The following is a 13,077-nucleotide window of genomic DNA, read 5'->3' on the forward strand; positions in this document are numbered from 1 at the left end:
CCAACAGCAGACTGGATGCAGGTGGGGAGTTGCGCTGTGTGAGTGTGTGTGTGGGGTGGGACAGTGGGGTGGGGCTAACACCTGGCAATCGCTGGTGAAGGGTAGCCATTGGCTGCTCATTGTCACAGGAATCTCCTGCCTGTGCCTTTTAGACAGTTCTACATGTTTGACATATACATTTGGAGAGAGAGAGAAGGAAATGGAAAGCGAGAGGGGTAGTCCTAGGTAGTCTCTTTACCTCTCCCTCAGGGGCTTTCACTTGATGTCTAAACCATCCCTCCCATCCCTCTCCCTTGTTCTTTTTCTCTCATCCCTCTCTCCTGCTGATGTAAGCTGGTCTGCTGTATCACTTCAGAAGGCCAGCCTTATAACTCATACCGGAGTTGGTTTTGTGTTTCTATCTGTGTTTACTACCGTCATACCCCCCCCCCCTCTCTCTCTGTCTCATAGACGTGGCAGTGGGTTGTCCGTTTGGAGGGGAGGACCGGAGTGGCCTGGTGTTGATCTACAATGGCCAGAGAGACCTGACGGCCCGCGGCCTAACCCTCAGCCAGGAGCTCTATGGAGCCTGGGCCTCCAGTAGTGGCCTCTCCGGCTACGGCTTCACCCTGAGGGGGGACAGAGACCTGGACAACAACCATTACCCTGGTACACTCCCATGCACCTTACTTATTTTCTCCTCTTTTTTCCGTTTCACTTCTCTCCTCCCTTCTTCTGGTGAAGTCGATACTCAGGAGGGGTAGCCGGGTTACAGAGCTGTTGCCACGACGATTCTTTGATGACTTCTTGTCCTGTCCCAGGAAGAGAGGGGGGTGGAACGCAATAAGTCTGTTCTCTGTGCGCTAAAACATCTTAAGGAAATGTCAAAATGTTTCAACTTCATATTCATCATCTCCAGCACCACCCCAACATCAACGTATGTGAAAATGGTGTTTTCATGTTTTGTGGAAAAATAGATATGAGGGAGATACAGTGGGGCAAAAAAGTATTTAGTCAGCCACCAATTGTGCAAGTTCTCCCACTTAAAAAGATGAGAGAGGCCTGTAATTTTCATCATAGGTACATTTCAACTATGACAGACAAAATGAGGGAAAAAAATCCAGAAAATCACATTGTAGGATTTTTAATGAATTTATTTGCAAATTATGGTGGACAATAAGTATTTGGTCACCTACAAACAAGCAAGATTTCTGGCTCACACAGACCTGTAACTTATTCTTTAAGAGGCTCCTCTGTCCTCCACTCGTTACCTGTATTAATGGCACCTGTTTGAACTTGTTATCAGTATAAAAGACACCTGTCCACAACCTCAAACAGTCACACTCCAAACTCCACTATGGCCAAGACCAAAGAGCTGTCAAAGGACACCAAGAAACAACATTGTAGACCTGCACCAGGCTGGGAAGACTGAATCTGCAATAGGTAAGCAGCTTGGTTTGAAGAAATCAACTGCGGGAGCAATTATTAGGAAATGGAAGACATACAAGACCACTGATAATCTCCCTCGATCTGGGGCTCAACGCAAGATCTCACCCCGTGGGGTCAAAATGATCACAAGAACGGTGAGAAAAAATCCCAGAACCACACGGGGGGACCTAGTGAATGACCTGCAGAGACCTGGGACCAAAGTAACAAAGCCTACCATCAGTAACACACTACGCCGCCAGGGACTCAAATCCTGCAGTGCCAGACGTGTCCCCCTGCTTAAGCCAGTACATGTCCAGGCCCGTCTGAAGTTTGCTAAAGAGCATTTGGATGATCCAGAAGAAGATTGGGAGAATGTCATATGATGACATGAAACCAAAATATAACTTTTTGGTAAAAACTCAACTTGTCGTGTTTGGAGGACAAAGAATGCTGAGTTGCATCCAAAGAACACCATACCTCCTGTGAAGCATGGGGGTAGAAACATCAGGCTTTGGGGCTGTTTTTCTGCAAAGGGACCAGAACGACTGATCCGTGTAAAGGAAAGAATGAATGTATCATGAGATTTTGAGTGAAAACCTCCTTCCATCAGCAAGGGCATTGAAGATGAAACGTGGCAGGGTCTTTCAGCATGACAATGATCCCAAACACACCGCCCGGGCAATGAAGGAGTGGCTTCGTAAGAAGCATTTCAAGGTCCTGGAGTGGCCTAGCCAGTCTCCAGATCTCAACCTCATAGAAACTCTTTGGAAGGAATTGAAAGTCCGTGTTGCCCAGCAACAGCCCCAAAACATCACTGATCTAGAGGAGATCTGCATGGAGGAATGGGCCAAAATACCAGCAACAGTGTTTGAAAACCTTGTGAAGACTAACAGAAAACATTTGACCTCTGTCATTGCCAACAAAGGGTATATAACAAAGTATTGAGAAAAACTTTTGTTATTGACCAAATACTTATTTTCCACCATAATTTGCAAATAAATTCATAAAAAATCCTACAATGTGATTTTCTGGATTTTTTTCTCATTTTGTCTGTCATAGTTGAAGTGTACCTATGATGAAAATTACAGGCCTCTCTCATCTTTTTAAGTGGGAGAACTTGCACAATTGGTGGCTGACTAAATACTTTTTTGCCCCACTGTAAGTGTTTGCAATAACATCATCAGTGTGCATCATGTGATTTTAACCAATTATGAGTAGGCATTGTCTACTAATTGTTTGACGATGTCTTTGGAAACACTTATTTTCCTTATCTTTTTTGCTACAAAACATAGAAACGTGTCATTTCCACATGTGTTCATGTTGGGAGGGTGCTGGAGATGATGAATATAAAAAGCCATTCTAAAAGCAGTGTATTTCAGTCTTTGTACTTCTATAGACCAAGCTGAAAGGTAGCCATTCTAAAGGCAGCATAGTTCAGTCTTTGTACTTCTATAGACCAAGCTGAAAGGTAGCCATTCTAAAGGCAGCATAGTTCAGTCTTTGTACTTAGCCATTCTAAAGGCAGCATAGTTCAGTCTGTACTTCTAAGACCAAGCTGCCATTCTAAAAAGTAGCCATTCTAAAAAGGTAGCCATTCTAAAAGCAGTGTAGTTCAGTCTTTGTACTTCTATAGACCAAGCTGAAAGGTAGCCATTCTAAAGGCAGCAGTTCAGTCTTAGTTCAGTCTTTGTTAGTCTTTTCTATAGACCAAGCTGAAAGGTAGCCATTCTAAAGCAGCATAGTTCAGTCTTTGTACCTCTATAGACCAAGCTGAAAGGTAGCCATTCTAAAGGCAGCATAGTTCAGTCTTTGTACTTCTATAGACCAAGCTGAAAGGTAGCCATTCTAAAGGCAGCATAGTTCAGTCTTTGTACTTCTATAGACCAAGCTGAAAGGTAGCCATTCTAAAGGCAGCATAGTTCAGTCTTTGTACTTCTATAGACCAAGCTGAAAGGTAGCCATTCTAAAAGCAGTGTATTTCAGTCTTTGTACTTCTATAGACCAAGCTGAAAGGTAGCCATTCTAAAGGCAGCATAGTTCAGTCTTTGTACTTCTATAGACCAAGCTGAAAGGTAGCCATTCTAAAAGCAGCATAGTTCAGTCTTTGTACTTCTATAGACCAAGCTGAAAGGTAGCCATTCTAAAGGCAGCATAGTTCAGTCTTTGTACTTCTATAGACCAAGCTGAAGGTAGCCATTCTAAAGGCAGCATAGTTCAGTCTTTGTACTTCTATAGACCAAGCTGAAAGGTAGCCATTCTAAAGGCAGCATAGTTCAGTCTTTGTACTTCTATAGACCAAGCTGAAAGGTAGCCATTCTAAAGGCAGCATAGTTCAGTCTTTGTACTTCTATAGACCAAGCTGAAAGGTAGCCATTCTAAAGTCTTTGTACTTCTATAGACCAGCTGAAAGGTAGCCATTCTCATAGTTCAGTCTTTGTACTTCTATAGACCAAGCTGAAAGGTAGCCATTCTAAAGGCAGCATAGTTCAGTCTTTGTACTTCTATAGACCAAGCTGAAAGGTAGCCATTCTAAAGGCAGCATAGTTCAGTCTTTGTACTTCTATAGACCAAGCTGAAAGCCATTCTAAAGGCAGCCATTAGACCAAGCTGAAAGGTAGCCATTCTAGTCTTTGTACTTCTATAGACCAAGCTGAAAGGTAGCCAGCATAGTTCAGTCTTTGTACTTCTATAGACCAAGCTGAAAGGTAGCCATTCTAAAGGCAGCATAGTTCAGTCTTTGTACTTCTATAGACCAAGCTGAAAGGTAGCCATTCTAAAGGCAGCATAGTTCAGTCTTTGTACTTCTATAGACCAAGCTGAAAGGTAGCCATTCTAAAGGCAGCATAGTTCAGTCTTTGTACTTCTATAGACCAAGCTGAAAGGTAGCCATTCTAAAGGCAGTTCAGTCATTCTGAAAGGTAGCCATTCTAAAGGCAGCATAGTTCAGTCTTTGTACTTCTATAGACCAAGCTGAATGGTAGCCATTCTAAAAGCAGCATAGTTCAGTCTTTGTACTTCTATAGACCAAGCTGAATGGTAGCCATTCTAAAAGCAGTGTATTTCAGTCTTTGTACTTCTATAGACCAAGCTGAATGGTAGCCATTCTAAAAGCAGTGTATTTCAGTCTTTGTACTTCTATAGACCAAGCTGAATAGTAGCCATTCTAAAAGCAGTGTATTTCAGTCTTTGTACTTCTATAGACCAAGCTGAAAGGTAGCCATTCTAAAGGCAGCATAGTTCAGTCTTTGTAAAGGTAGCCATTCTAAAGGCAGCATAGTTCAGTCTTTGTCTATAGACCAAGCTGAAAGGTAGCCATTCTAAAGGCAGCATAGTTCAGTCTTTGTACTTCTATAGACCAAGCTGAAAGTAGACCAAGCCATTCTAAAGGCAGCATAGTTCAGTCTTTGTATTCTATAGACCAAGCTGAAAGTAGCCATTCTAAAGGCAGCATAGTTCAGTCTTTGTACTTCTATAGACCAAGCTGAAAAGTAGCCATTCTAAAGGCAGCATAGTTCAGTCTTTGTACCTCTATAGACCAAGCTGAAAGGTAGCCATTCTAAAAGCAGTGTATTTCAGTCTTTGTACTTCTATAGACCAAGCTGAAAAGTAGCCATTCTAAAGGCAGCATAGTTCAGTCTTTGTACTTCTATAGACCAAGCTGAAAGGTAGCCATTCTAAAGGCAGCATAGTTCAGTCTTTGTACTTCTATAGACCAAGCTGAAAGGTAGCCATTCTAGCCATAGTTTCTACTTCTAAGACCAAGCTGAAAGGTAGCCATTCTAAAGGCAGCATAGTTCAGTCTTTGTTCTGAAAGTCATTTTGTACAGTCTTTGTCTATAGACCAAGCTGAAAGGTAGCCATTCTGAAAAGCCAGCAGCAGTAGTTCAGTCTTTGTACTTCTTCTATAGACCAAGCTGTACTTCTATAGAAAGCTGGTAGCCATTCTAAAGGCAGCATAGTTCAGTCTTTGTACTTCTATAGACCAAGCTGAAAGGTAGCCATTTCAAGCTGAAGGTAGCCATTCTAAAGGCAGCATAGTTCAGTCTTTGTACTTCTATAGACCAAGCTGAAAGGTAGCCATTCTAAAGGCAGCATAGTTCAGTCTTTGTACTTCTATAGACCAAGCTGAAAGGTAGCCATTCTAAAGGCAGCATAGTTCAGTCTTTGTACCTCTATAGACCAAGCTGAAAGGTAGCCATTCTAAAAGCAGTGTATTTCAGTCTTTGTACTTCTATAGACCAAGCTGAAAGGTAGCCATTCTAAAGGCAGCATAGTTCAGTCTTTGTACTTCTATAGACCAAGCTGAAAATTCTAAAGGCAGTAGCCATTCTATAGAAAGCAGCCATTCAGCATAGTTCAGTCTTTGTACATTCTATAGACCAAGCTGAAAGACCAAGTAGCCATTCTAAAGGCAGCATAGTTCAGTCTTTGTACTTCTATAGACCAAGCTGAAAGGTAGCCATTCTAAAGGCAGCATAGTTCAGTCTTTGTACTTCTATAGACCATAGTTCAGTCTTTGCTATAGACCAAGCTGAAAGGTAGCCATTCTAAAGCAGCATAGTTCAGTCTTTGTACTTCTATAGACCAAGCTGAAAGGTAGCCATTCTAAAGGCAGCATAGTTCAGTCTTTGTACTTCTATAGACCAAGCTGAAAGGTAGCCATTCTAAAGGCAGCATAGTTCAGTCTTTGTACTTCTATAGACCAAGCTGAAAGGTAGCCATTCTAAAGGCAGCATAGTTCAGTCTTTGTACTTCTATAGACCAAGCTGAAAGGTAGCCATTCTAAAGGCAAAGTCTTTGTACTTCTATAGCAGCATAGTTCAGTCTTTGTACTCTATAGACCAAGCTGAAAGGTACTTCTATAGACCAAGCTGAAAGCCATTCTAAAGCAGTATTTCCATTCTAAAGGCAGCATAGTTCAGTCTTTGTACTTCTATAGACCAAGCTGAAAGGTAGCCATTCTAAAGGCAGCTGTTCAGTCTTTGTACTTCTATAGACCAAGCTGAAAGGTAGCCATTCTAAAGGCAGCATAGTTCAGTCTTTGTACTTCTATAGACCAAGCTGAAAGGTAGCCATTCTAAAGGCAGCATAGTTCAGTCTTTGTAGTTCAGTCTTTGTACTTCTATCTGAAATAGACCAAGCTGAATAGGTAGCCATTCTAAAGGCAGCATAGTTCAGTCTTTGTACTTCTATAGACCAAGCTGAAAGGTAGCCATTCTAAAGTCTTTGCAGCATAGTTCAGTCAGTCTTTTGTAGCTTCTATAGACCAAGACCAAGCTGAAAGGTAGCCATTCTAAAGGCAGCATATAGTTCAGTCTTTGTACTTCTATAGACCAAGCTGAAAGGTAGCCATTCTAAAGGCAGCATAGTTCAGTCTTTGTACTTCTATAGACCAAGCTGAATGGTAGCCATTCTAAAAGCAGCATAGTTCAGTCTTTGTACTTCTATAGACCAAGCTGAATGGTAGCCATTCTAAAAGCAGTGTATTTCAGTCTTTGTACTTCTATAGACCAAGCTGAATGGTAGCCATTCTAAAAGCAGTGTATTTCAGTCTTTGTACTTCTATAGACCAAGCTGAATGGTAGCCATTCTAAAAGCAGCATAGTTCAGTCTTTGTACTTCTATAGACCAAGCTAACTTGTTTTTCAACCACTCCACATATTTCTTGTTAACGAACTATAGTTTTGGCAAGTCGTTTAGGACATCTACTGTGTGAATGACACAAGTCATTTTTCCAACAATTGTTTACAGACAGATTATTTAACTTATAATTCACTGTATCACAATTCCAGTGGGTCAGAAATTTACATACACTAAGTTGACTGTGCCTTGAAACAACTTGGAAAATTCCAGAAAAGGATGTCATGGCTTTAGCAGCTTCTGATAGGCTAATTGACAACTGAGTCAATTGGAGGTGTACCTGTGGATGTATTTCAAGGCCTACCTTCAAACTCAGTGCCTCTTTGCTTGACATCATGGGAAAATCAGAAGAATGCGGCAAAGACCTCCGAAAAAATTGTAGACCTCCACAAGTCTGGTTCATCCTTGGGAGCAATTTCCAAACGCCTGAAGGTTCCACGTTCATCTGTACCAACAATAGTATGCAAGTATAAACACCATGGGAACACGCAGCCGTCATATTGCTCAGGAAGGAGACGCGTTCTGTCTCCTAGAGATGAACGTACTTTGGTGCGAAAAGTGCGAATCCATCCCAGAACAACAGCAAATGACCTTATGAAGATGCTGGAGGAAACAGGTACAAAGTATCTATATCCACAGTAAAACGAGTCCTATATCGACATAACCTGAAAGGCCGCTCAGCAAGGAAGAAGCCACTGCTCCAATACAGCCATAAAAAAGACAGACTACGGTTTGCAACTGCACATGGGGACAAAGTTCGTAGTTTTTGGAGAGATGTCCTCTGGTCTGATGAAACAAAAATAGAACTGTATGGCCATAATGACCTTCGTTATGTTTTGAGGAAAAAGGGGGAGGCTTGCAAGCCGAAGAACACCATCCCAACCGTGAAGCACGGGGGTGGCAGAGTCATGTTGTGGGGGTGCTTTTCTGCAGGAGGGACTGGTGCACTTCACAAAATAGATGGCCACATGAGGAAGGACAATTATATAAATAAAGTGAAGCAACTTCTCAAGACATCAGTCAGGAAGTTAAAGCTTGGTCGCAAATGGGTCTTCCAAATGGACAATGATCCCAAGCATACTTCCAAAGTTGTGGCAAAATGGCTTAAGGTCAACAAAGTCAAGGTATTGGAGTGGCCATCACAAAGCTCTGACCTCAAACCTATAGAGAATTTGTGGGCAGAACCGAAAAAGGATGTGCGAGCAAGGATGTCATGTATTGTCATATTATGTCTTGTTCCTTTTCTTTCTCTTCACTCCGTCTCCCTCTGCTGGTCGTATTAGGTTACCTTCTCTTCCTCTCCTCCCCCCAGCTGTTCCTCATCTTCTCTAACTACCTTGTTCACCCTTTTCCCACCTGTTCCCTTTTTCCCTCTGATTAGGTCTCTATTTCTCTCTCTGTTCCTGCTTCTTTCTTTGTCAGATTCTCGTTTGAGTTTCTCATGCCAGAACCAAACTATCGTCTCGTTTGCTTCACCCTTGTCCCGTCCTGTCGGAATCTGCCTGTTCTTCTGATGCTACGTGTGATCAGGTACCTCTGTCCGCTACGACCCGCGCCTACCCAGAGGGACCAGCAGTCTGTCGCCGCTAACCCAGCTATTCTCCTCTGCTGCTAAGAAGGGGACTCTACCCAGCTATTCTCCTCTGCTGCTAAGAAGGGGACTCTTTTGTAAATATCAGAAGGACTTTTTGTTTCATTTGTCGCCCTCTCTGCGGGTTGTCTATTTTTCCATTATCTGCATCTGAAGAGGATCTATGTCTTCCCTGTGTTTTTACATTAAAGGACTCTGTTTTTGTTAAACCGCTTTTGGGTCCTCACTCAAGTGCACAACAAAGGAGGCCTACAAACCTGACTCAGTTACACCTGCTCTGTCAGGAGCCGAATCCCACTGGGTCCTGACGACGGAGGGGTGGACATCTGTGTAGGTTGAGGTGCGGGCGGAGGTGATGATGTAGTATTTACATCTGTCCATAGTTTGCAGCACGTGATCCATGGCTGTCCCTAGACTGTGTAACATGGTTGCGTGCTGCTGAACGCGCTCCTCTACTGGGAGAGAAGGGCTGGCTGCACCTGCTGACTCCATTTGAACGGTCCGTGATTCTGTCAGCGAATAGGAACAAACATTCACACTAGCACATACAACAACCACTTATGACACCAACAATCACGAACAGAACAGGAATATATGCCAGAGGGTTAAATAAGGAACGTGATATGTAATTGAAACCAGACAAAACTAAACTAAACTGAAACATGGATCGATGGTGACTAGAAAGCCGGTGACGTCGACCGCCGAACACCACCCGAACAAGGAGAAGGGCCGACTTCGGCGGAAGTCGTGACATTCTCTCAACTATTATTTTGACATTTGACATTCTTAAAACCAAGTGGTGAACCTAACTGACCTAAGACAGGGATTTTACTAGGATTAAATTCAGGAATTATGATAAACTGAGTTTAAATGTATTTGGCTAAAGTGTATGTACAACTGTACCTATGGGAGGAACGTGCACTCACTCACACACACACACACACACACACACACACACACACACATAGGCACGCACCATAGGAGGTTGGTGGCACCTTCATTGGGGAGGACAGGCTTTTGGTAGTGACTGGAGCGGAATGGTATCAAACACATGGTTTCCAGGTGTTGATGCCATTCCATTCGCTCCATTCCGGCCATTATTATGAGCCGTCCTCCCCTCAGCAGCCTCCACTGGCACGCACGTATGCACACATACACCTACGGGAGAAGTGGGGTGGGGTTGGGTTTCTCTGGAGTGTAAGACGGACAGATCCAGGACTTTGGAATGAGAGCGGAATTCTTCTGTTGGAAGTTTGGGTCCCTGAGGATGAGCTGATGTTTGGACTGTACTTTTTGTGTGTGTGTGTGTGCGCTTAGATCTGCCTGCTGAAAGCACACCTTAGCTTTGATGACTTGCAGATTGTGGTTGAAAGGCCAAGTGCTTTAACTGCTGTCCTCTTTCCTCCTCTCTGCCTCGTTCCCCCTCTTCCTTCTTCCCTCTCTTTCCCCTCTTCCTCATTCCCTCTCGTTCCCCCGTTCCTCCTTCCCTCCTCACCTCTACCTTTCCAACTGCCCCCCATACCCCACAGACAGCTAGAGGTCCCCCTTTCTCTACCGCCCCTTGTTACACCTATAAAACACACACGCACGCACGCATGCGCACACACATACACACACACACACACACACACACTGGGGGCTAGGGTGTAATGTTGAATGTTGTGGTTTCAGCAGGCTAAGGCACTCTCACTGACTGCAAAAACAGATGGACCACTCCTACATTCAATTTAGATACACGTTCACTTAAACACGCGCACGTGCACACACACACACAAGAACACATACATACACACACACACACACACACACACACACACACACACACACTCAATAGATCTATGGGAACGTTCTAGTATTTGACTCTAATAGTTTAACCATTTAAACAGATGTCACTAACAGGGTGCCCCTGTGTATGACACTCTAGCCCTCTATCAGCATCAAGACTTAACCTAGTCTGTTTTATTTGATGGATAGCCAGGATTGTATATTCCCAACAGATAAAAGGCTATCTGAGGAGGAGTTCTCAACTTGACTCTTTCTAGTAAACTGGAGACAACCTCTCTGTCGCAAGTTTTCAGAACCACATCAACCCTTATAGGTCCTGATCACATTTTTCTCATGACCTCCACTAGACCGATGGAACTAGAGAGCTCAGAACTCTTTCAAACAGAACTGCAGAGGTCAGAACTAATGAGCTTAACCAGTCCCAATGATATATTATCATAAGTAAACTTAGCCTCTGACCCTCAGCCTCATTGATATTAGCATGACTTACCTTGGCCTCTGACCCTCAGCCTCATTGATATTAGCATGACTTACCTTAGCCTCTGACCCTCAGCCTCATTGATATTAGCATGACTTATCTTAGCCTCTGTCCCAAGTCCCAGTGCTGTAGCAGCTTCAGAGCTTAGCTTAACCTCTGTCTTCCAGTGACAGGACTAGCTAGATCTATGGTTGGGGGCATATTCTATATATCCCAGTCACTCCTATTTTAAACAAAAACCCATTTAAGACTCCATCTTCAAAACACATAATCACAAATTAACTGAGTAGAGCAATAGACTAGTTGAGTGGCTGCTGCAGACTGACTGGTTGTATAAGGCACATGATTATAGTAAAGTGGCTGCTGCAGACTGACTGGTTGTATAAGGCACATGATTATAGTAAAGTGGCTGCTGCAGACTGACTGGTTGTATAAGGCACATGATTATAGTAAAGTGGCTGCTGCAGACTGACTGGTTGTATAAGGCACATGATTATAGTAAAGTGGCTGCTGCAGACTGACTGGTTGTATAAGGCACATGATTATAGTAAAGTGGCTGCTGCAGACTGACTGGTTGTATAAGGCACATGGTTATAGTAAAGTGAGGGAGTGTTGTTGTTGTGTAGCAGAGGGATCTGATTGGACCAATGGGAACGTTCTAATGGAGCTGGAATGTGCTGTGGGGTTTCTCCGTTGCGACACACACACTGTGTTCCTATTTGGATAGTTTCATTCTGAACCAAAATAGTGCTACGAAAATGGTTATATTCACAACTCAAAGCTGGTACAGACTAAATGTGTTTGTGTATGTGTGTGTATCTATGTGTCAGTGTGTGTAAAACATGAGAGGTCTGTGCTTGATGAGATTGCTCAGACCATGAAATCAGTCCCATCTGTGGCGTTCTTTGAAGCTCATAGACTCTCTCTCTCTCTCTCTCTCTGTGTCTGTCTGTCTGTCTGTCTGTCTGTCTGTCTGTCTGTCTGTCTGTCTGTCTGTCTGTCTGTCTGTCTGTCTGTCTGTCTCTCTCTCTCTCTCTCTCTGTGTCTTTCTCTCTCTCTCTGTGTCTTTCTCTCTTTCACTGTAGATCTGATAGTGGGAGCATTTGGTAAAGGGGAGGTGTCGGTGTACAGGTAAGATATCTAATTCTCTGATTGGCTAGACTACATTGTTTCGTGTATCAGATTGGCTGCTAGTTTACAATGGTGAAATGAATTGTGTGCGTGTGCATGCGTGTGTTTGTGTAGGGCTCGTCCTGTAGTGTCAGTGGAGGCTGAGATGATCCTGACTCCTAGAATCCTGAACCCTGACGACCGATCCTGCCTCCTGACAGAATCTGATACCATGGTAACCTGGTGAGTACACACACGCATGCAAGCACACACGCACCCACACAAGCAGTCACACACATGCCCTACCTTTCCAGAAACCCTACACCATGGTAACCTAGTGAGTGACAGACGTAAGACCAATAGGGTGCTTTATAGGCTATGTGTGTTGGCAGGGACAGAGACATGGTGCGTTTGGGCAGATTGACAGACAACACTAAATTGTGGAATTCAGTCAAAACAAACACGGCTGATTGAAATTAACCATCAGACTGGCTGGAGGAACGAGACAGGACACAACAACACATGTACTATTAGGGAGTTTTTAGGACTGTCTGGGACTGTTGCTTTTTCTTTCATTGAATAATTGTTTTATTGAGAGCTTTTGCCAGTTGAGTTGTTTTTCTGGTGGTTTTGGGGAGACTGAGAGGACGAGCGGTAAAGAGGAAGTTTTTGTTCTAATCATTGTTCTGTCCTGAGTGGTTCTGGTTGACAGGCATTTCACTGCTAGAGAACCCCAGTATGTGTTGTGTGTGTGTCGCGCGCGTGTGTGTGTGTGTGTGTGTGTGTGTGTGTGTGTGTGTGTGTGTGTGTGTGTGTGTGTGTGTGTGTGTGTGTGTGTGTGTGTGTGTGTGTGTGTGTGTGTGTGTGTGTGTGTGTGTGTGTGTTATTGTCCCTCCTATCAGGAACAGGAAAGTAACTCCTACAGAGGGAGACTTGCACCATTAATATCCTGGAATCTAATGAGCGCATACACACACACACACAAACACATATTGACACATACACACACAGACATATATACAGAAGAGAAATGTTTTTATCCTGTCTCAATCTCCCATGTGTCTCT

The 13,077-nt window shown here is 43.5% G+C and overlaps 1 protein-coding gene across 1 annotated transcript in view; it reads left to right on the top strand.

Annotated features, from left to right (window-relative positions):
• Positions 1-13,077, top strand: part of LOC115114100 (integrin alpha-8-like) — a 71,487-nt gene that overhangs the window by 24,332 nt on the left and 34,078 nt on the right. The window contains exons 13-15 of the mRNA XM_065008966.1: positions 451-648; positions 11,987-12,032; positions 12,147-12,254. Of these exons, the coding sequence (XP_064865038.1) occupies positions 451-648; positions 11,987-12,032; positions 12,147-12,254 (352 nt within the window). The remainder of the gene's footprint in view (positions 1-450; positions 649-11,986; positions 12,033-12,146; positions 12,255-13,077) is intronic.

The sequence above is a fragment of the Oncorhynchus nerka genome, linkage group LG3 (assembly GCF_034236695.1).
Source record: "Oncorhynchus nerka isolate Pitt River linkage group LG3, Oner_Uvic_2.0, whole genome shotgun sequence".
NCBI classification, from domain to species: domain Eukaryota; kingdom Metazoa; phylum Chordata; class Actinopteri; order Salmoniformes; family Salmonidae; genus Oncorhynchus; species Oncorhynchus nerka.